The 21021-nt window shown below is 42.8% G+C and overlaps 1 protein-coding gene and 1 long non-coding RNA gene across 4 annotated transcripts in view; one reads left to right on the top strand and one right to left on the bottom strand.

The window, feature by feature from the left end:
• ipo8 (importin 8) overlaps positions 1 to 5350 on the top strand; it is a 47044-nt gene extending 41694 nt beyond the window's left edge. For all 3 annotated transcript variants that reach the window (XM_028570377.1, XM_028570376.1, XM_028570378.1), the window contains 2 exons: positions 3269 to 3398; positions 5016 to 5350. In XM_028570377.1, the coding sequence (XP_028426178.1) occupies positions 3269 to 3398; position 5016 (131 nt within the window). In that variant the 3' untranslated portion in view covers positions 5017 to 5350. The remainder of the gene's footprint in view (positions 1 to 3268; positions 3399 to 5015) is intronic.
• Positions 3263 to 6570, bottom strand: LOC114549986 (uncharacterized). The gene is made up of 3 exons (XR_003691639.1): positions 6358 to 6570; positions 3789 to 4060; positions 3263 to 3425 (listed from the first exon to the last, which is right to left on the bottom strand). It is a non-coding gene; the product is annotated as an uncharacterized LOC114549986 (long non-coding RNA).
• Positions 6571 to 21021: the final 14451 nt, after the last annotated feature.

Genomic DNA, 21021 nt, shown 5'->3' with positions numbered 1-21021 from the left:
CCTGGTAGGGTCTCTCAAGGCAAAGTGGTCTCAGGTGAGGGGCCAGACAAAGAATGGTTCAAAAACCCTATGAGCCAACGTAGAAGAGGTGAAGTTACCCTGCCCGGAGGAAGCCCGGGGCCCCCGTCTGGAGCCAGGCCCAGATGGCGGGCTCGTCAGCGAGCGCCTGGTGGCCGGGTTTGCCACGGAGCCTGGTCGGGCACAGCCCGAAGAAGCAACGTGGCAACTCCCTCTCTATCCCATGGGCCCACCACCTGTGGGAGGAACCGCTGGGGTCGGGTGCGCTGCTACACGGGTGGCAGTGAAGGTCAGGGGCCTCGACGGACCAGACCCGGGCAGCAGACGCTGGCTCTGGGGACGTGGAACGTCACCTCTCTGTGAGGGAAGGAGCCGGAACTGGTGCGGGAGGTGGAGCGCTACCGTTTGATCTGGTGGGGCTTACCTCTACGCACAGTCTCGGTTCTGGAACCATACTCCTGGATAGGGGTTGGACTCTTTTCTTCTCCGGAGTTGCCCAGGGTGTGAGGCGCCGGGCGGGTGTGGGGATACTCACAAGCCCCGGCTGGCGCCGCTGCGTTGGAGTTTACCCGGTGGACGAGAGGGTCGCCTCCCCACGCCTGCGGGTTGTGGGGGAAAACTCTGACTGTTGTTTGTGCATATGCACCAAACAGGAGTTCGGAGTATTCGGCCTTCTTGGAGACCTTGACTGGAGTCCTGCATGGGGCTCCAGTGGGGGACTCCATTGTTCTGCTGGGGAGATGCATGGAGAGGCGTGATTGGGTGGAATGGCCTCCCTGATCTAAACCAGAGTGGTTGTTTGTTGTTGGACTTCTGTGCTAGTCATGGATTGTCTATAACAAACACCATGTTCGAACATAGGGATGTTCATAAGTGTACGTGGTACCAGAGCACCCTAGGCCAAAGGTCAATGATCGATTTTATAATCGTTTCATCTGATCTGAGGCCGTATGTTTTGGACAATCGGGTGAAGAGAGGGGCGGAGCTGTCAGCTGATCACCATCTGGTGGTGAGTTGGGTCAGGGGGTGGGGGAAGACTCTGGACAGACCTGGTAAGCCCAAACGGGTAGTGCGGGTAAATTGGGAACGTCTGGAGGAGGCCCCTGTCCGACAGACTTTCAACTCACACCTCCGGCGGAGCTTTTCCCGCATCCCTGTGGAGGCTGGGGGCATTGAACCAGAGTGGACAATGTTCAAAGTTTCCCTTGCTGAAGCTGCGGCGAGGAGCTGTGGTCTTAGGGTCTTAGGTGCCTCAAGGGGCGGTAACCCACGAACACCGTGGTGGACACCGGTGGTCAGGGAAGCCGTCCGACTGAAGAAGGAGTCTTTCTGGGATATGTTATCCCAGAGGACTCCGGAGGCGGTTGCAGGGTACCGAAGGGCTGCAGCCTCTGCCGTTAAAAAGGCAAAGCAGCGGGTGTGGGAGAAGTTTGGAGAAGACATGGAGAAGGACTTTCGGTCGGCACCAAGGTGCTTCTGGAAAACTGTTCGCCACCTCAGGAGGGGGAAGCGGGGAACCATCCAAGCTGTGTACAGTAAGGATGGGACACTGTTGACCTCAACTGAGGAGGTAATAGGGCGGTGGAAGGAGCACTTTGAGGAACTCCTGAATCCGACTAATACGCCCTCTATGTTAGAGGCAGAGCTGGAGGATGATGGGGGATCGTTGTCAATTTCCCAGGTGGAAGTCACTGATGTAGTCAAACAACTCCATTGATGAGATCCGTCCAGACATGCTCAAGGCTCTGGGTGTGAAGGGGCTGTCCTGGTTGACACGCCTCTTCAACATTGCGTGGAAGTCTGGGACGGTGCCAAAGGAGTGGCAGACTGGGGTGGTGGTTCCCCTTTTTAAAAAGGGGGACCAGAGGGTGTGTGCCAATTACAGGGGTATCACACTTCTCAGCCTCCCTGGTAAAGTCTACTCCAAGGTGCTGGAATGGAGGGTTCGGCCGATGGTCGAACCTCAGGTTGAAGAGGAACAATGCGGATTCCGTCCTGGTCGTGGAACAACGGACCAGCTCTTCACTCTCTCAAGGATCCTGGAGGGAGCCTGGGAGTATGCCCAACCGGTCTACATGTGTTTTGTGGATCTGGAAAAGGCGTATGACCGGGTCTCCCGGGAGATACTGTGGGAGGTGCTGCGGGAGTATGGGGTGAGGGGGTCTTTTCTCAGTGCCATCCAATCTCTGTACAACCAAAGCGAGAGCTGTGTCCGGGTTCTCGGCATTAAGTCGGACTCGTTTCAGGTGAGGGTTGGCCTCCGCCAGGGCTGCGCTTTGTCACCAATCCTGTTTGTAACATTTATGGACAGGATATCGAGGCGTAGTCGGGGTGGGGAGGGGTTGCGGTTTGGTGTACTGGGGATCTCATCGCTGCTCTTTGCAGATGATGTGGTCCTGATGGCATCATCGGCCAGCGACCTTCAGCACTCACTGGATCGGTTCGCAGCCGAGAGTGAAGCAGTTGGGATGAGGATCAGCACCTCTAAATCTGAGGCCATGGTTCTCAGCAGGAAACCGATGGAGTGCCTACTCCAGGTAGGGAATGAGTCCTTACCCCAAGTGAAGGAGTTCAAGTACCTTGGGGTTTGTTTGCGAGTGACGGGACAATGGAGCGGGAGATTGGTTGGAGAATCGGTGCAGCGGGTGCGGTATTACATTCAATCTATCGCACCGTTGTGACGAAAAGAGAGCTGAGCCAGAAGGCAAAGCTCTCGATCTACCGGTCAGTTTTCGTTCCTACCCTCACCTATGGTCATGAAGGCTGGGTCATGACCGAAAGAACGAGATCCAGGGTACAAGCGGCCGAAATGGGTTTCCTCAGGAGGGTGGCTGGCGTCTCCCTTAGAGATAGGGTGAGAAGCTCAGTCATCCGTGAGGAGCTCGGAGTAGAGCCGCTGCTCCTTCGCGTGGAAAGGAGCCAGTTGAGGTGGTTCGGACATCTAGTAAGGATGCCCCCTGGGTGCCTCCCTAGGGAGGTGTTCCAGGCACGTCCAGCTGGGAGGAGGCCTCGGGGAAGACCCAGGACTAGGTGGAGGGATTATATCTCCAACTTGGCCTGGGAATGCCTCGGGATCCCCCAGTCGGAGCTGATTAATGTTGCTTGGGAAAGGGAAGTTTGGGGTCCCCTGCTGGAGCTGCTCCCCCCGCGACCCGATATCGGATAAGTGGATGGATGGATAATCCACTAATCTGCATGTAAACACTCACATTATAACCTGTGTGTGTGTGTGTGTGTGTGTGTGTGTTAGGGGTCCAGAACACTGATGCAGCCTGGTACCAGTGTTTGACAGCTCCGCTCAGCGACGAACAGAAGAAACAGCTGCAGGAGATCTACAGCATCTCACAGCAGAGGAGGAGTACAGCTGCCAAGGGCCAGTGGTGAGAGGCAACACACACACACACACACTGTAGAATACAGATAGGGAGGGAGAGAGAGAGAGAAGTCAGGTCAGTTTTATTCAAAGTCAGGTCAGTTTTATTCAAGCCCAATATCACACATTTTTCTTAAAAAATATAAAATTACAGTATAGACAATCAGGATGATACAACTATAGATATATTGTTAGCATAACTTAAAACATGCATCCAGGAGGATGTGAAGCAACTTCCAATTTTTCCCAAAACAGATAAAACCTGAGCCACACAAGACTGAGAACAACCCAGCAGCCGGATAATGACAGAATAAGCAATGAATTGAAAGTTATGGCAAAAATGATGATTTTTAAGCTTAGACTGTAAAAATAATGGAAGATGCACCCGTGATGTCACCTATTGGTTTGTGGACTGCCGTTCTGAAGCCTCGAGTTGGGCGATACGGGCATCGCCGTCTTGGTTTCTTGCAAATATTAGTAACGATTTTTGATGAGCGGGTGGAGCTGGGGAGGATGACACGGCCAAGCCAGTGTTGTTTATGGTTGCAATGGTGCTAAGCTAAAGGCTAAAGAGGGAGTGATGCAGTTTTTCAACCTTTCTGAAGCGAGTCATCCAGCGGAGTTTTACCGGCCGATGAACACAGACCTCTGGGTACTGGAGACATTCACCTGCATACAGCAGAACAGACAATCAGCAGACTTTCTCTCAAGTAACCCGCTAACACTAGCGGTAGCTTGCTAGCTTGGTTAGCATAACGCTGAACAAGACATTTTAAGTTCCAGTTAAATTTGATGAAATAACACCGTGAGAGGCTCAAAGTCTAAGATGAAAACACATAAAAAGCAGTTCTGGTCTATTTTAATGTCCACACTGTTAGCATGGTTAGCATTGCTTTAGTCAAATAGGAGGAAAACAAAAAAAAACTTCAGTTATCCCGAGAAATATTTATCATATGTCCCATAATGAGCACCAACACAAGACCTGTGGTTCAAAACTCTTCAGGATTAAAGCGCATAAAATCATCTCCTCAAACGTTACCTGACCAGAATACTTCAGTTCACACAAATAAAGAGGGTTTGGATCAGGAAAACATATTAGAAAAAAACTATTCAAAATATCACTTAAAGAAAATTACAAACATATAATATTGAAGGAATAGTTTTTCAAGATCATTGGAAAACAAAAAGGACTTGCAGGAAATATGTGCGCCTGCTCTACCACTGATCCAACCCAGCCACATCACAATATCATTTTAATATGTACTGTAGTTATATTGGCAGTCCATTAGAATTTACAGCTAAAAATGACACATTATATACAGGAGCTTACTTTTGTGACACCAACTGGTATTCTCACTCAGTGGGTATGATTAATACCCATTAAATGACAGAATTACGAAAATTCTAAAAACGATTGCTTGAGGCTTTTATTCTGAAGTCAATCTTGGGAGGTCTTGTAAGATCTTGCAAAACTTTGGTGAGATCAGACTTTTTCCCTGTTTTAAACTTTCCAAAGCTCCTTCTCTTCTGGGGTTGTGTAGTACACATCTAGAATGACTTGAGATGCTTTTAAACCCATCCTGTATTGTTTAGTCCTGAGTGAAACTGAATCTTTGGTTTTCAGAGCGCCGAGGAGATGAGACAGACCGCAGAATCCGAGGAGGAGGAGGGGGGGGGCGAAGAAGAAAGGAGCTGGTCTGACCTGACCTGAAGTGGATTTCAGTCTAATGTGGAAGAAATCAGTCCAGATCAGACCATATCAGATTTATTGGATCCAACCCAAACCAGGTCCCGGGGTGCCATCAGAACTGGATGGAGGAGCAGGGGCTGAGTCGCCATTATGTCAGTTTGGACCTGGTACACTGTAAAGAGCCCCTACTGGAATATTCCTATCTCGTGTGTGTGTGTGTGTGTGTGTGTGTGTGTGTGTGTGTGTGTGTGTGTGTGTGTGTGTGTGTGTGTGTGTGTGTGTGTGTGTGTGTGTGTGTGTGCGCTAGTCTGTGTGTGTGTGTGTGTGTGTGTGGACTCCAGATAAAGCTCTGCATTCTAAATATAAATGTCCTTGACCAGCAAACGTAGTTTAAGTTCTTGTACAGTGCAGTCCTTTGGTGTGTGTGTGAGTGAGTGTGAGATATTGAGGAACTGTAAGAAATAAAACCACAGACTGTGCGTTTGTACGTACTGTAAGCGTTTGTCATGTCTCTCTGTAGTTTGAACACTTTTTATCATCTTCTCAAGCGAGGGCTGACGGGGGGCAGGAAGAGCCCGGTTTCGGTCTGGGTGCCTTGTAGACCGACTACGGATGGACGAGAAGGTCAAAGACTTGTGGCCTCCAGCTATGACCTCACACATGAAATGTGAAATGGGAGAGGGATCTCGGGAGAAGCAGTTATTTGCCTTTCTGTTTGTCCCTGGGTTTTGTTTTTGTAAGGGTTTTTGGAACTAATTTAAAAAAAAAAAAAAAAATCATAAAAGTTCATGTAACATTTTTCTGAGTTGTTATCCATCCTCCTTTACTCCTTCCTTCCTACCTTTAACTGAACGTCTTTTCTCTGTGTTGATGCTTACTGGCAAATGTTACCAGATGTACCTGCCCAACATTAGCATTTCATTGTGAGAATGTTAGCATGAGAATGTTAGCATTTAGCTCCAAGGAGCGCTGTGCCGAAGTACAGTCTCACAGAGCGACTAGTGTGGCTCTAGACTCTCCAGTCTTGTTTTTCTTTTTATAATGTCAATTTTTACCATTACATTTGGAATTAAACAACACTGTGCCCTTTACACTCACACAGATAAAAAAAAATAAAAAACACCATGTATGCTAAAATAACATTGCATAGCCCATGACTGTCCGCACACATTTTTGGCTAAATACCCAAATCCTGCCACAAATCCAGTTTTTTAAAAACGATTAGATTCAGGTTAAGGCATTACCCTGATTTCTCAAACGCCATGTAAACACTGACCGGAGTATTCCTGGATGTATACACCTCAACCGGAGTGTGGTCGGGTGAAGCGTCTGTGCATGCTCCAACTGCCCCTCCCCACTCCGCTGAAGTGGTTTTTGAACCGAAAACAATCCCTCAGCGCTGTGAATTCTAGTCGTTGCCCGAAACAGCGGGCTAACCGCAGCAAAGAGCCTACGGTCTATCTGTTTTACATGACTTAGCGGAAGTCGGCTAAACAGATTGTCCATCCCCGGGGCTGTCAACGCTGTGTGTCTGCAAAAAAAAAGTGGAGGGACAGAGCAGCCCCCCCCACTGCAGCTGCTGGTTAATGTTGGCTAATGAAGTTAGCTTTCTTTCTTTCTCTTGAGTCATAAATGATGATTGAGAGGGATTACTTTTGTATTAGTCTATAAATTGTTTTTTGGGGGGGGCATTTTAGGCCTTTATTTGACAGGAACGAAGAAGACATGAAAGGAGAGAGAGAGAGACAGAGGGGGAATAACATGCAGCAAAGAGCTGAGATCGGAGTCTAACCCAACACCGCTGCGTCCAGGACTAAACCTCTATGTGTGCGCCCGCTCTACCAACTGAGCTATCTGGGCGCACATAGTTTTATTTTTTTTAACCTTTAACAATACATCTCCTAGCCAGGAGTAGGGGTTTGTCTCATAGTCAGATTTACTCAGGGACAATGTTTTGGAAAGCAAGTAAAGAGAAGAGGTGAAGAGGCCTCCAGTAGATCTTTGGTAACTTTCAGTACCTAATTCCTGTACTATATTACTCTCAAACAGAAAATCCCAAATACATTCTCCCCCAAGTAGTTCTTATCACACTGTTGTATTTTCAAGTGTACGTTTTTCTCATACGTTTGGTTTTAATTAGTTGTTTGATGCTATAAAAAGCATGTCACATCATGATTGACAGGCGATTTAGTCCAGCGGGTGTAGGGGCGGGTCTTCGTTACCTTGGCTCCAACTCCCATCATTACTACGCAAACTCTGGCTCCAAATGACGCCACCTGCGCAAGATGGCGGCACCCGTATCCGGGATTTTCTTTTCTTTATTTTTGTAAAGTGGGAGTAAGTAAAGATGTGACGTCCATCTTTATATATAGTCTATGGTCAGTCTGTCCATCCCATTCTTCATCAGATCTCTGCAGTCGGCAGTCAGAGAAACAAGCTCCAATGTTGGGCAATTGTCCAGCTTGTATTTATCTTCACAATAGTGCTCGTTTTACCACTGACAGACTCCGATTAATATTCTAAGTGTCTGATAACATTGAAGTCGCTACTACTAAACCAACCAGACTCTCAGACATATTTTCACATCCGTAAACTGTGTTTATGTCAACCATAACTAGAGTTGTGATGGTTGGAAAAGTGGAAAGACGACTAAAAATGGCTTTTCATAGTTTTATTTTTGTTTATGTCGACTTTGAATGAAGTGTATTTTACGATGCTAAAATGACTGGCTTTAGCAGATGTTTAAAAAAAGGATCTTACTCAGAAAGGTCGACCTCCTTAGAAATCCTTTCCAAAATGTTGTCAGACACTTAGAATATTAATCTGAGCCTGTCAGTGGTAAAACGAGCACTTTTGTGAAGGTAAATACAAGCTGGACAGCTGTCCTATTAACTTAAATTGTAGCTTGTTTCACCTCTGCCGACTGCAGAGATCTCTCTTAATACTGGACCAATGTCAAAGATTGTTGTTCCCATCAGTCACTTAGACACAAACACATAGGGAAATAGGGGTTGAAAAAAAACGTTAGTTACCCTTTAACTCAAAAATTCATATGTTGATTAATAACAGAGAACACAACAAACTGTTCAGTCGTTTAGAGAGTACAACTGCACAAATAAGTGTTCTATTAATGTGTAGAATCCATCTCTGCCTCCCCATCTCTCTCACTCACTCTCTTAAAAATAATTTGTCCTGCATGCGAATGACAGTGCGGCTGGTGGAAGAGGTTTTCTGGCTGACGTATCTAGGCCAACCGAGGATACTGCTGCAGCGGTAACAAGCATTCCCATGCCAGGAGAAGACAACTGGAGGGAGAAACACAGGAGCTGTTATCAAGAAGAGAGTTGCAGAGGGGAAAGTAAAGCGCAGTGAAAAATTACCACTGTAGGGGTTGGGGCAGACCTTCCTCCACAGCGCTGCGAAGGAAAACAGGCTCTTGTTTATCGGCATTTCTTTAAACCAATCACAATCGTCTTGGGTGGCGCTAAGCTCCGGACCGAGCCACGGTGCCTCTGCTAAATAGTCTCAGGAAGGAACTTGTTTTGGTGGAACATGTGTACGTTCAAAAGTAGTTTTATTTGTTCAACAGAAAACTCCGATTGGACAGATAGTCTAGCTAGCTGTCTGGATTTACCCTGCAGAGATCTGAGGAGCAGTTAACCATAGTCCTCACAAATCCACCAGAGGTTAGAACGCCAGCACAAAGGTAACGGATATCATCGAATAGAGTGACATTTGGCAGAATTTCCGGCGGCAACGGAGCATAACGTCATATAAACTAGGGTTGGGCTGATTTGCAGCTCCACTGCCAGCAGCTCTACACTCATTGGTCTGGGTGATATGTGGAGTCCTTGAAAGTTGTATCCATCCTTGAGTCCCATTTACAGTAACTGTGACAGAGGAATATCAATGGAGCAATTCAATTTTATTTGTAGTATCAAATCATAACATAGGTTATCTCGAGACACTTTACAGATAGAGTAGGTCTAGACCACACTCTATAATTTACAAAGCCCCAACAATTCCAACAATTACAGTAATTCCCTCAAGAGCAAGCAGTGCGACAGTGGCGAGGAAAAACTCCCTCTTGGGAAGAAACCTCGGACAGACCCAGGCTCTTGGTAGGCGGTGTCTGACGGGCCGGTTGGGGGTGTGATGAACAGTGGCAATAATAGTCACATTATTAATGGAACAGTGACTTCAATGGTAGTTGTAGTAGTTCATGTCATACAACAGCTGGAACCAGGATCTTGGTGCCAACGTTCTCCAAGGAAATACGCTGGGGGAAATAACATAAGGACTCCGGGGAGTAAACTCCCCAGAAGCTAGGATTAGTAACAAGCATTTCTGGGACGGGATACACACAAATAGTAATAGTAATAGAAAGGGAGAGGAGAGAGCAGCTCAGTGTGTCAAAGGAAGGAAGTCTAGAACTATAACAGTGTAACTATAACAGCGTAACTAAGAGAGACAGGTCATAAGGAGAGGTAGCTTTTTCGGGCTTAGAACTCTCCCCCTGCTGGATCGGGCTTGGCTGGCCTGCCTCCCTCTACTTTATGTATTATTAATCTAACAATTATGAAGAGAAGCAGGTGGGCCAGTTAGGTGGACACTGCAACTCCTCACTCCCTAACTATAAGCTTTATCAAATAGAAGAGTTTTAAGTTCATTCTTGAAAGCGATTACAGTTTCTGCCCCCCGAACCCAGATCGGGAGCTGGTTCCATAGGAGAGGAGCCTGGTAGCTGAAGGCTCTGGCTCCCATTCTACTTTTAGAGACTCTAGGTACCACCAGTAACTCTGCATTCTGGGAGCGCAGTGCTCTAGTGGGACAATAGGGTATTAGGAGCTCTTCTAGATATGATGGTGCTAGACCATTTAGAGCTTTGTAGGTCAAGAGAAGGATTTTAAACTCAATCCTGGATTCAACAGGAAGTCAGTGCAGAGAAGATAATACAGGAGAAATATGATCTCTTTTCTTAGTTCTTGTGAGAACATGCGCTGCAGCATTCTGGATCAGCTGGAGAGTCTTAAGGGACTTATTTGAGCAACCTGGCAGTAGGGAATTACAATAGTCCAGCCTGGACGTAACAAATGCATGGACTAGTTTTTCAGCGTCGTTTTGAGACAGGATATTCCTAATTTTGGCAATGTTACGAAGATGAAAAAAGGCTGTTCTTGAGGTTTGTTTTAGATTGGCATTAAAGGATATATCCTGATCAAAAATAACTCCTAAATTTCTGACAGTAGTGCTGGAGGCCAGGACAATACCATCCAGAGCAGCTATGTCTTTAGATAATGAGGTTCTGAGGTGTTTAGGTCCCAGTACAATAACTTCAGTTTTGTTAGGGTTTAACATCAGAAAATTATAGGTCATCCAGGATTTGATATCTTTGACTGGTTTCGTCTGGTCTGATTGACAAGTATAATTGGGTGTCATCCGCATAACAGTGAAAGTTAATTGAGTGTTTCCTAATAATATTGCCTAGAGGAATTAGAGCTTTGAAGGTCAGAGGGCAGAGCAGTGGGCATCTATTACACCCCATGAGGATGCCTCTAAATTTACAAAGATTAGTGGTACTGTACCTTACCATTAGCAGTGAAAGACCCTCTTGAGGCAGTGCTGCACTGTAATATTGGAATTCAGTGAAATCAGTGAATTAGGATGGTATTGTTTGAAAAAATTTGGATTCCAAAGTGTATATTTGAACTATAAATATATATAAGTGAAGACGATTACAAATCTCACCAGACATTAGAAGCTTTCAGGTGTTGTTTTTTTATATATGTATATTTTATTGGAAACCAGAGATGCACAAATATAAATACATGGTACAGATAAACATTAGGTTCCAGTGATTTTGTTATTTAGTTTTTTGTATTGCGGCTTTTCCAGTGTAACAAAATATGTCTACGGGCAATGAGTTAAGGAAAGGAATAACATCTGAGTGTTTATTGGAGAGACTGACCAGTGCAGAAGGTAACAGATTTCAGTAGATAGTACACCGAGTACTGCTCTGGAGTTGGACACGTTTAGGACAATAGTACCTATTCATTTCAAGTCAAATAACCTTTTTAACCCTTGTGTTGTCTTACCGTTGACTATGCAACTTGTCAAATTTAAAAATGGAATTTCTTTTTCAACGTTTTTTGCACTTTTTTCCCCACTACCAGCAGTATATACAACACTAACACCAACTTATTACCACTAGTTTTACACTTATTTTTTGAAATGCATGGTATAAAAAAATATCTAAATCTGGAGTTTTGACAAATAGTTAAGATCAGAGGCTGTCGAGTGGATAATCACTGGCTTATGTCAAAGTTTAGTCAGGATACTGTTTTGAAACAATTTCATTGTTTTTTTCAAATGCTATATAAAATTGAATAAAACACCCCAATCCGCGATCACGGAAGGCTTGTATCATGTGGATGCAACAACAGTGTTGTTGTCATTACTTAGAATTCCTCATGGGGGTAACAGAAAGTACACACTATAGCTTTAGCTGCGTTTTATGTAACAAAACATTGTATTTCTCAAACCAAGTTTACTAGCAGAAATCTGCCAAAACAATATTCAGCTGTTTTTATCATATTGAATGTGTGAGAGAGTGTGCTACAGAGCATACTTTTTATGATATCATGATGATCAGGTCTTGAAAATATTGTGTGGAAGCATTTTGTAAAACCCTGTTAGGCTAGAGATTATTGTTTTTATGCTTATGGAGAAGGAAGTAGCGAAACGGCTGAAGGAGACACATCTGTAATTATACCAATATATTCTGTCCATGAAAGCTGTTTTATTCAAAAGAACTGCATGAAGATAGAAGCTCTAGGCTAGAGCAGTGTTTCCCAAACTGTCAGTGATAATGGCGTGTTGTGCGGCATCTCAGCAGAGAACTGTCTGAAAATGTTATTACGTTTGCCGAATTTACAACAATAATAATTGGACGGATAATTATGAGTTTGTTGTAGACAAGAGACAGAGATGGTTGCGCTTAGAGCAGACAGCTGTCTGTGAGCGTGTAAGGAGATATGAATAACCTTTTTTTCTGTACATCATATCCAGAATATGGTCATAAACCAACAGGGTTAGCCTCATAAGCGGAATATTTAGTTTAGTTTAATTTCTGTGTCATGCCAAACATTTGGCCCATCCCACATGGGATACAAGATACCACAAACTTATTTAGCAAACGTCTTCCGGTCGCATATACAAATCATTCGGAGAAATACATGAATTCAACTATAAATATACATATTGTATATAAACACACATATAAAAAAACACAGCACACAAAACACCCAAATAAGAAAATACAAACAACCAGTCCTCATCTACAGATCATCAAGAGCTTTTTTCCTCTTCTCCCAGGCTTTCTCAAGACAACTGGCTAATTTAGATGTTTCACATGTGAACAGCCGTCTCAATCTTTGAGCAGCATCCATATTTACCAAATCAATATCTGCTTTTATCTTACTAAACAAACAGTCACGCTGTTCACAATAAAAAGGACAGTAGATAACAAAATGGAACTCATTTTCTACATCATTCAAACAACACATGGGACAGATCTGTTTTTCCTCTTCTACATTAACATATCATCCTGTTTCAACAGTCAATGGTAAAACTCAACTGAGCACATAGAGATCTTTAGCTTTTAGACAAATTATATACGTATAATTAATTACGTATAACGTAATTCTCACAAAATATGCCCAAAAATGCTAAAATATGTAATTTTGGCTTAGCCCATATATCGTCGGCCCACTGCTCTGTCATTAGCAAACACAGATTCTTTAAACAAACCAATATTCAGTTTTTCATTATTAAGAAACAACTCACCAAACTCATTACATATACATATACATAATTAGCATCTTTAGACCAAGAACCGAGAATGTGTTTATCCCAGAGAAATGTTTTCCTCATCAACCTATTTGCGTCCATATACAATTCCATAACTGGGCCATACATATCTTCCAACGAGCCTCACATGATTCCCATCCCATGTCTCCCACTATAGCCAATGTTGGTGCATATTTGTGCACACCCAGAAAATATCTTATGGCACTATTTTGCACTAATTCATAATTAGATATATTTTTAAGTCCTCTAACCCCCACAATATAATCAAGTATAGGGCACACACAAGCCTGGAACAGTTTAGAATAGGTTTGGAAAGTCAAATCTTTCAGATTCTTGCTTTTACCAATGATTCCTCCCAAAGCTCTGCGTGCTGAATCAGCAAGAACTTTAACACCTTTTCTAAAATTCATATGTTCATCAATATAAAAACCTACATAATTTATATGAGTCTGCAAAGTTCAGCTTGTGTGATCCAATTTTAAACTCATAGATACCGCGAGTAGTTAAGAGTTTTCTATAGTGAAATATTTCTGTTTTCTTTCTATTAATAAACAGTCTCCATTTATTACATCACTCATCAATAGAGAGCATCCGCTGCATATCATCTTAAGAGGGTGTAAAACTGTCAGAACAGTATGTATTACAGTATGTTTTACAGTATATGATGATAGGATATCAGTTTAGTGTCTTTTGAGTAGTTAGCTGATTAATTACTGACACGTGACATGAGGGGGGCGTGTATGTGTGGGTGTGTGTTTTATATAATTTTATTATATTTTATATATAGTCTATATTATTAAAAAATGTTAACTTCTGCAACAGTTTATCTTTATGGGTTGGTCGGTCATTTTTACTTTCGTGATTTCCTTTTTCATACATATGATGTATAAGCATTGTTGCAGGGAGCCTGAGAACAAAGAACTCCATTGCCAACAACTAATTCACTGAAGTTGTTGTGCATATGACCAATCATGAACGGGTTCGTATGATATCGTATCAATATTTATGGACACCAATTCATATGATATCCTACAAAATTAGGCGCCGGCTGGTTGAGTTTAGCCCACAAAAAGTGAACCGAAAGGAAGAAAAGAAATCGCACCCGGAACCACTACAGTGAGGACTGATCAGCATCTAGGCTGCCTACCAGACTCCAAGTCTTTCTGGAGGAGAACCACTACAGTGAGGACTGATCAGCATCTAGGCTGCCTACCAGGTACCAGGTCTTTCTGTAGGAGAACCACTACAGTGAGGAATGATCAGCATCTAGGCTGCCTACCAGACTCCAAGTCTTTCTGTAGGAGAACCACTACAGTGAGGACTGATCAGCATCTAGGCTGCCTACCAGGTACCAGGTCTTTCTGTAGGAGATTGAGAACGAGATGGAGGTGGATCAGGTTCAGAGACTGTTTCAGTAGAAATGCTAGCTGAAACATTGAATTCTGCTGCCCAAAATGACAAAAATCCATGGCCACATTTAGTGTTAATTTTGTCCCCTTTTTTTAATTTAGTCTTAGTCATAGCCTTGTGCCAAAATTTTTTGTTAGTCAAGTTTTAGTCGACTAAAAGTCTCGTCATTTTAGTCTAGTTTTAGTCAAAAGAGAACTCAAGGTATTCTTAGTCAAGTTTTAGTCGACTAAAAGTCTCGCCATTTTAGTCAAGTTTTAGTCAAAACATTTTAGTCTTTTTTTTTTATAAATTATTTATGATAACCATTTCAGTCAAATAGTTATAAAAATAAATAAATGCTATAAAGTTATATAAATATTGAGCCTCTTCCTTATTTCACCAGTAAACGACAAAAACAACCACTGCATGGGGAAAGGATATTTTACACTAAAATAAATGCAGCACGAAACTGGCGAGGCGTATTTCAAGTGAACGCAACATGTGTTGTTTTTCAGACAACGCAGCTGCAGACTGTCGTACATCTCGTGTTGGAAATAGAGACAAACCTTTACACCGTTTAGCCGTCAGCATTGTAACCGTGTTTACTCCAGCTGCTAACTAACGGTAGGCTAACGTTACCTGCTGCCAAGTGTAGTGTTAACTAGCTAACGGTATGCTAACGTTACCTGCTGCCAAGTGTAGTGTTAACTAGCACCCCGTGCAGCGATGTTTCGGTTGACTCTAACGTTCGTTTAGGAGCATCAGAGAGAAGCGCAGGCATTTAAGTGGCACCAAAATCTGCGTTGCTATTCGGTCCGGTAGATAGCGGTCGTTAGGGCACCTGTTGGTGTCGTAGCACCTGGTCTCGGTAACAGCTGAATATTCTATCTCATGATGAAAAAGTAGAGACGATTGTAGACGAAAATTAAGAGAGATTTTATCTCAGTTTTTATTTTATGCAAAACATTTTAGTCTCGTCTTTTTTCGTCAACAATAATGCATGTTAATTTAGTCTTAGTCAGCGTTTTTGGACATTGGCGCAGTCTCGTCATCGTCTCGTCTTAGTCATGGAAAAAAAGGTCGTTGACGAACGTATTTAGTCTTGTCTCGTCTGACGAAATTAACACTAGCCACATTTGAAAGACTGTTTTTCATTTAAATTCAAGAGGGCCAATAGTATCATCATGCAATGCCAGATGTGCCTGCCAGAGGTGACTGAACTGGCAGCATTCAATAAGCATGTTTTGGTAAGTATTTGTGCATTGGTACTTCAAACAAAGTTTTCATAGTTTTTTTAATGTAACTAATGGTGTTTTTCCATGATATGGTACCTGCTTGACTCACCTCGACTCTACTCGCCTTTTTTGTTTTTCCATTATGAAAAATTCCCTGGTACCTGCCAACAGGTACTTTTTTTAGTATCACCTCCGTCGCGAGCTGTGGCGATACCAAAAGGTGACGTGAAAACCTGCAGACTACTGATTGGTCAGAGAGAATCGTCACTAATCACTGCGTCATCATTGCTAGCGACCATGGATGTATTAAGAGAACTGGATACAGTATTCGGCGGGAAGCCCCGTACGTTCCAATGAGAGTGCTCAAAAGCGCATTAAGACAACATGGAGCTCGGCTTTTCCGCATTCTTGGCCAATGACGTCACGGTGAACACGCGCGCTAGCATCAATTTGTTTGTGTTGTCTTAGCAACCGGTAGCAACATGCTCATTCATGAGCTTCTCTCTCGCGTCTCTTACAAGTGGTGAACTCATGAACTCGCCGTTTTCATTGTCTAAAATATTCACTAACGTTAAATATTGTGTTTTCGTTGTTCCTGATCGTTTACATGCTTAGCTAAATAAACGATAGATGTATTAAGCTAGACAACCAAGGAGATTTAATCATTATGTCGTGCTACTAGCTAGCTAGCTACTAGCTAGCGCTAGCAGTTAGCCTGCAGTTTCGGGAACAGAGCTCATCCATGGCTTCATCTTTCATCCACGTTACAAGCTTTACAGCATACAGCCCTCGGATGTATCATAAGAGAGAACCAAGGCAATGTAATTACTATGTCTGTAGTAACGTTATGTAGTCATGATCTTAATACAGTCCTGCTAGCTAACCCTGATGTTAGCAACTAGCTAGCTAGCCGATAGCCCCGCCAGTTTGGGAAACGCTAATGACGTTACATCCACGTAACAGGCTTTACAACATACATACACATAACTTCATAAGATAATACCATGGACATATTTATAGAACACATGGTGAAATACAACCATTAGCTATATCCATTATTACAGCTAGCTACATGAGCTCGGGAGAAGAGTCTCAGGAGTCATGTGAGCAGGCGTGCGCAGTCCCGTGGGTCTGCTCGCGTCCATTATGCGCGTTCATCATTTCAAATTTAATAATTCTGGATTCGATTCTAGTGAATGTAAAAAATATTAAAAACGTAACGTTTTAAACAAGGACCCTTTCATTGTTCAAGCTGGTAAGTTGATATACCCCGAAACAAATGATCTGCTGAAATATAGACGTTTCTTTCGCCATGTAATGTCTATGTGAAAAGTCTTTCTGGGCCATGGGGTGCAGAACCACGTTATCCGCTAAGCCCATGTTGGCATATAGACATAGCGCTCCTCCTGGGGGCTTGCTAGCGACAGACGGGGGGGTGGCCATTTTTAAATAGTTTAGCCAGTGGTGTTTTTTTTGCTGCTTCCAGCTTCTTTTGAAACAAAATAATAAACGGATAAAAAGATCCTAATATAGTATGTCGGAAAAGTCATAGTATAGTATGTAGAAAAAAGTGTAAAGAAGCAATAATATAGTATGTCAAAAAAGTCATAATATAATATATCGAAAAAAGTGATAAAAAGTCACAATATAGTACGTCAATAAAAGTCACAGTATATGTCGAAAAAAGTCATAGTTTAGTATGTCACAAAAGTCATAGTATACTATGTCTAACTAGTATACTAAAAAAGTGGTAAAAACGCTGTAATATAGTATGTCAAAAAAGTGATAAAAATATTAAATGTCAAAAAGAGTCATAGTATAGCATGTCACAAAAGTCATAGTATACTATGTTGAAAAAAAGTATAAAAAAATCAATAATATTGTATGTCATAAAAGTGATTAAAAAAAAATCATGTTATGTAATAAAAAGTCAGACAAGGTGGCAGAGTGGTTAAGGTGATGGACTGCTAATCCATTTGTGTGTGTGTGTGTGTGTGTGTGTGTGTGTGTGTGTGTGTGTGGGGGGGTTGTTTATTGTTAAGTGTACTGTAAGTCTGTACTACCAACTAGTCATCTTGAGTTCAGCTTGCTTCACATTTTCTGCCTCTGTCTAATCTTTCGTGATGAAGGATGAAATCCCCTGTGTGCCCTTTATGTGCTTCTTCTGCGCGATGGTGCCGCTGTGTTTTAATGTGCGGGTGATGTCATTTTCCCGCCATGCGCTACATTAAAATCAATGCGACACACCTTACAAAAAGCGTGGAGGTTGTCGATATGACCAGGTAAGATGCATGTAAAGAATTCTCACTCAAAAAATTACACAATGTAGGTTTAAAGTACATTTTAAATTACTACTTATTACTTTTACTTGAGTAATTTCAGATTGGCAATTTCACTTGTACTTGAGTAATATTTCATCAAAGTATTTGTACTTTTATTTGAGTACAATATTTTAGTACTTTTTCCACCTCTGGTGTTTTATGACCCATCCAACCTGACCTTCTCCCTACGCGGTCCACAGAGTGGGATGGATACCAATTACAGTGCATTACTTTTCCTAGCTTTATGTACGAATGGTTCGTGAGAAAAAAAAAACAGTTTAAAGAACTTGAAGGAGCTGTACTCGAAATACTGGAAAAAAGGGCTGGAATTGCCTCCACACGGCTCTCACAAACCATTCCTCAACTTTTGACAACATTTTTGTCATGGCACTCGGCATCTTCTGTGCACTCACATGCACTAAAATGTACGCCAAGCCTGACCAGCTATGAAAACAAAGAACAGAGAAGCCTATATCTGTACATAGCAAATATTTGTTTGCCGCTATATTAATGTTCAGAATGTCGAGTACAATAACTTTTACAAATGAGGCATTTGTTAACAATATTGTCATCTTTCAGAAAACAAACAGTTTCAGAGAGTGCTCTTCCAGTTTCTGGCAGTGTTCAGCTGCTATAACAAACAGCACACGGGATATTCAAAGCACAAACTCTCTCGACAAATGTAGGAATCAGCTCCGGCGGGACACTCATATTTCAAACAGCTTATGGTAAATAATTCCTCCTGGCAGTTTCCCTTGTAGATCAGCAGGAAGCTGTGAGAAGAGAGGTGGAGATGGAGGGAGCAGATGTTTTATTATCCTCTGATGATTTGTACAGAGCGTTGAATAGCTGATGTGGTGATTACAGAGGCTGTGAGTACAGACTTGCGGGGCTACCTGGCTACAGGTGTATCTCCCCGCCAGCTGAAGGGAAATGCAAGGCTGACCAACCCTGGGAGGAAGCAGTGCCAAACAGAAGCAGAGCAGGGTTTCTCTAATGATGATGCTGATGAGGAAAGCTGGGAGAAGTGCAACAGGCCAGATGGGGGAAGTGTAAGGAGATGAAATGAGGGGAGAAGAGTGTTGAAGGCTTTTGGTCTGCACTTTCATCTCTTCCTCCACCAGCTCTATCATCTGAGCATTCTGTCTGACTCCTTCCTTGTACACCTACTACTAGCCTACCTAACCCTACCTACCCTGATAGGGTAGGCCTAGCCCTAGCCTAGCCTAACCCTACCTTACCTAAGACCAGCTCCCTAACTACATAGCTCCATTACTTGTAACATCCATTTTAAGATAACACTTTGATTAAGCCCCTGTCCAGCTTTGGACCTGTCCACATGAGAAAAATGACAGCCTCTGTCATTTGTTTAAACACTTAAAATAACTTGTGTTGACCTTTTCCAGAAATGTGTTTTCATTGAACACAAAGCCATTTTACCAGCATAACGATTGTATTGAAAGTCATTGGAAAAAAACTACTGAGCACAATTTGAGGCAAATACGCTTCTGTGCAAGTTGCAAATATTGTAACTTTACCCAAGACTGTGACTGGTTACACACCACTTGTAAAAACACCTTTTAAAACCTAAACTTCAACACGGAGAGTGGGCTTGCAGAGTCCTGACGCCGACCGACAATGCTGGAAAGCGGACTCGGAGCAGAGGTCGCTCCCTACAGTCCCTAAAAGCCCAGCTCCGGAGCGCAAATTGAAACAGTGGCTGGGTGAGTCAGTTTAACACAGCACAACTACTCTTAAGTAGGATAGTATACACTCATCCAGGCCAGTTTAGGTCTCACTCTCACGTTAAATGCACAAACGCAGGGAGTGGAGACAATATAATTAATGTTACAAGCTAGGTTAACCTTTGTTTGGTTCTTCTACGAGCCCAGGTTAGCTTAGCCCTGTAACATTAGTTTCACTGTAAGTCATGGGCCTATGCTGAACAACATTGTACTGAGGAGCTGGATGAAATGTTTAATGTACTCTTCCTATGTTTAATGTACTCTTAATTTCCAGCATTGCTCTGTTAGAGAAAAAGAAGGTGCACATGTTACTATGGTACGCCACTATCATCAACTGTTGGATGTTATTAGATGTTATTTTTAAGGTGTAAACCTCAATAGACTCTCTGTGTGCTCCCTCACTGTGGCAGCTGACGTGTCTTCGTCATCCTCCTGAAAAACCTGTGGAGTATTAAGAGTACTTACAACTTGCATGGAGGTCTTTCCAAGGCTCCACCGGACGGATTACACCATCAGTAGCTGGTAGAAGATGCAGAAGATTACCCAGAAGAGTGCCCCACCTAATTTGAATTTTGTTTTTACAATATTGTGCAGCCAACATCACAATTTTTCAAATATATAACTCTGAGTCAACTTGAAGTAGAGTGTGATGTCTGAAGGTCAACTAGGAATCTGAAGTAGCAGCAGTAAATTACATAGAATTGTGTGCTACATGAAAATAAGTGTGCCAAGTCGTGTCTAAGATGGATGGGCAAAAGAATGAATGTACATACAGTATATCAATCATTTCAATATGTAACCTCTTATGTAGGCCCATGTGTCCTGGAGGTGGTTGGGTCAGATGAGCTTCATTCAAAGATGCTTTCAGCTATTCTTATTTTTTAGTCAGGTGACTGTCACAGAGACTGGAGGGCAAAACACACTGGGAATTCCATAGAGCAAATTTTCATGTAGTGTTTAGATCACCTCTCAAAAGAGAAAAAAAAAACAAAGACATATATACAAACTGCAAGTCCAAGGCACATTTGACCCATGAACTGCACAAACTGGCGTAATTCAATTGTTAAGTTTGTGTATTTCAACTAGCCAACGCGCTAGCTAGCTTGCTACTTTGACAGTGAATAACTTTACATCTGAAGCGTTTAAAGACTATATTTGTCCATTATTTATTTCTAAAGAAACACGACAATGTATAAAAGGCTCCATTACCTTCTACCTCACGTTATGGCTCCGTAGCAGACGTTTTTGTAAAAATAGGCTAACGATTGTGTCATAACCACGAGACTTACTGTCACACTGTAGAGGAATTACCGTATAGTACAGGAGAAGCTTGCAGGCAGTTTGGACTTACGTTAGCTGTTTAGGTTTAACTAGCATGTTA

The sequence above is a fragment of the Perca flavescens genome, chromosome 23 (assembly GCF_004354835.1).
Source record: "Perca flavescens isolate YP-PL-M2 chromosome 23, PFLA_1.0, whole genome shotgun sequence".
In the NCBI taxonomy this organism is placed as follows: Eukaryota; Metazoa; Chordata; class Actinopteri; order Perciformes; family Percidae; genus Perca; species Perca flavescens.
Note: the sequence above shows the minus strand (reverse complement) of the source record. Positions and strands in the feature narration are given on the sequence as shown.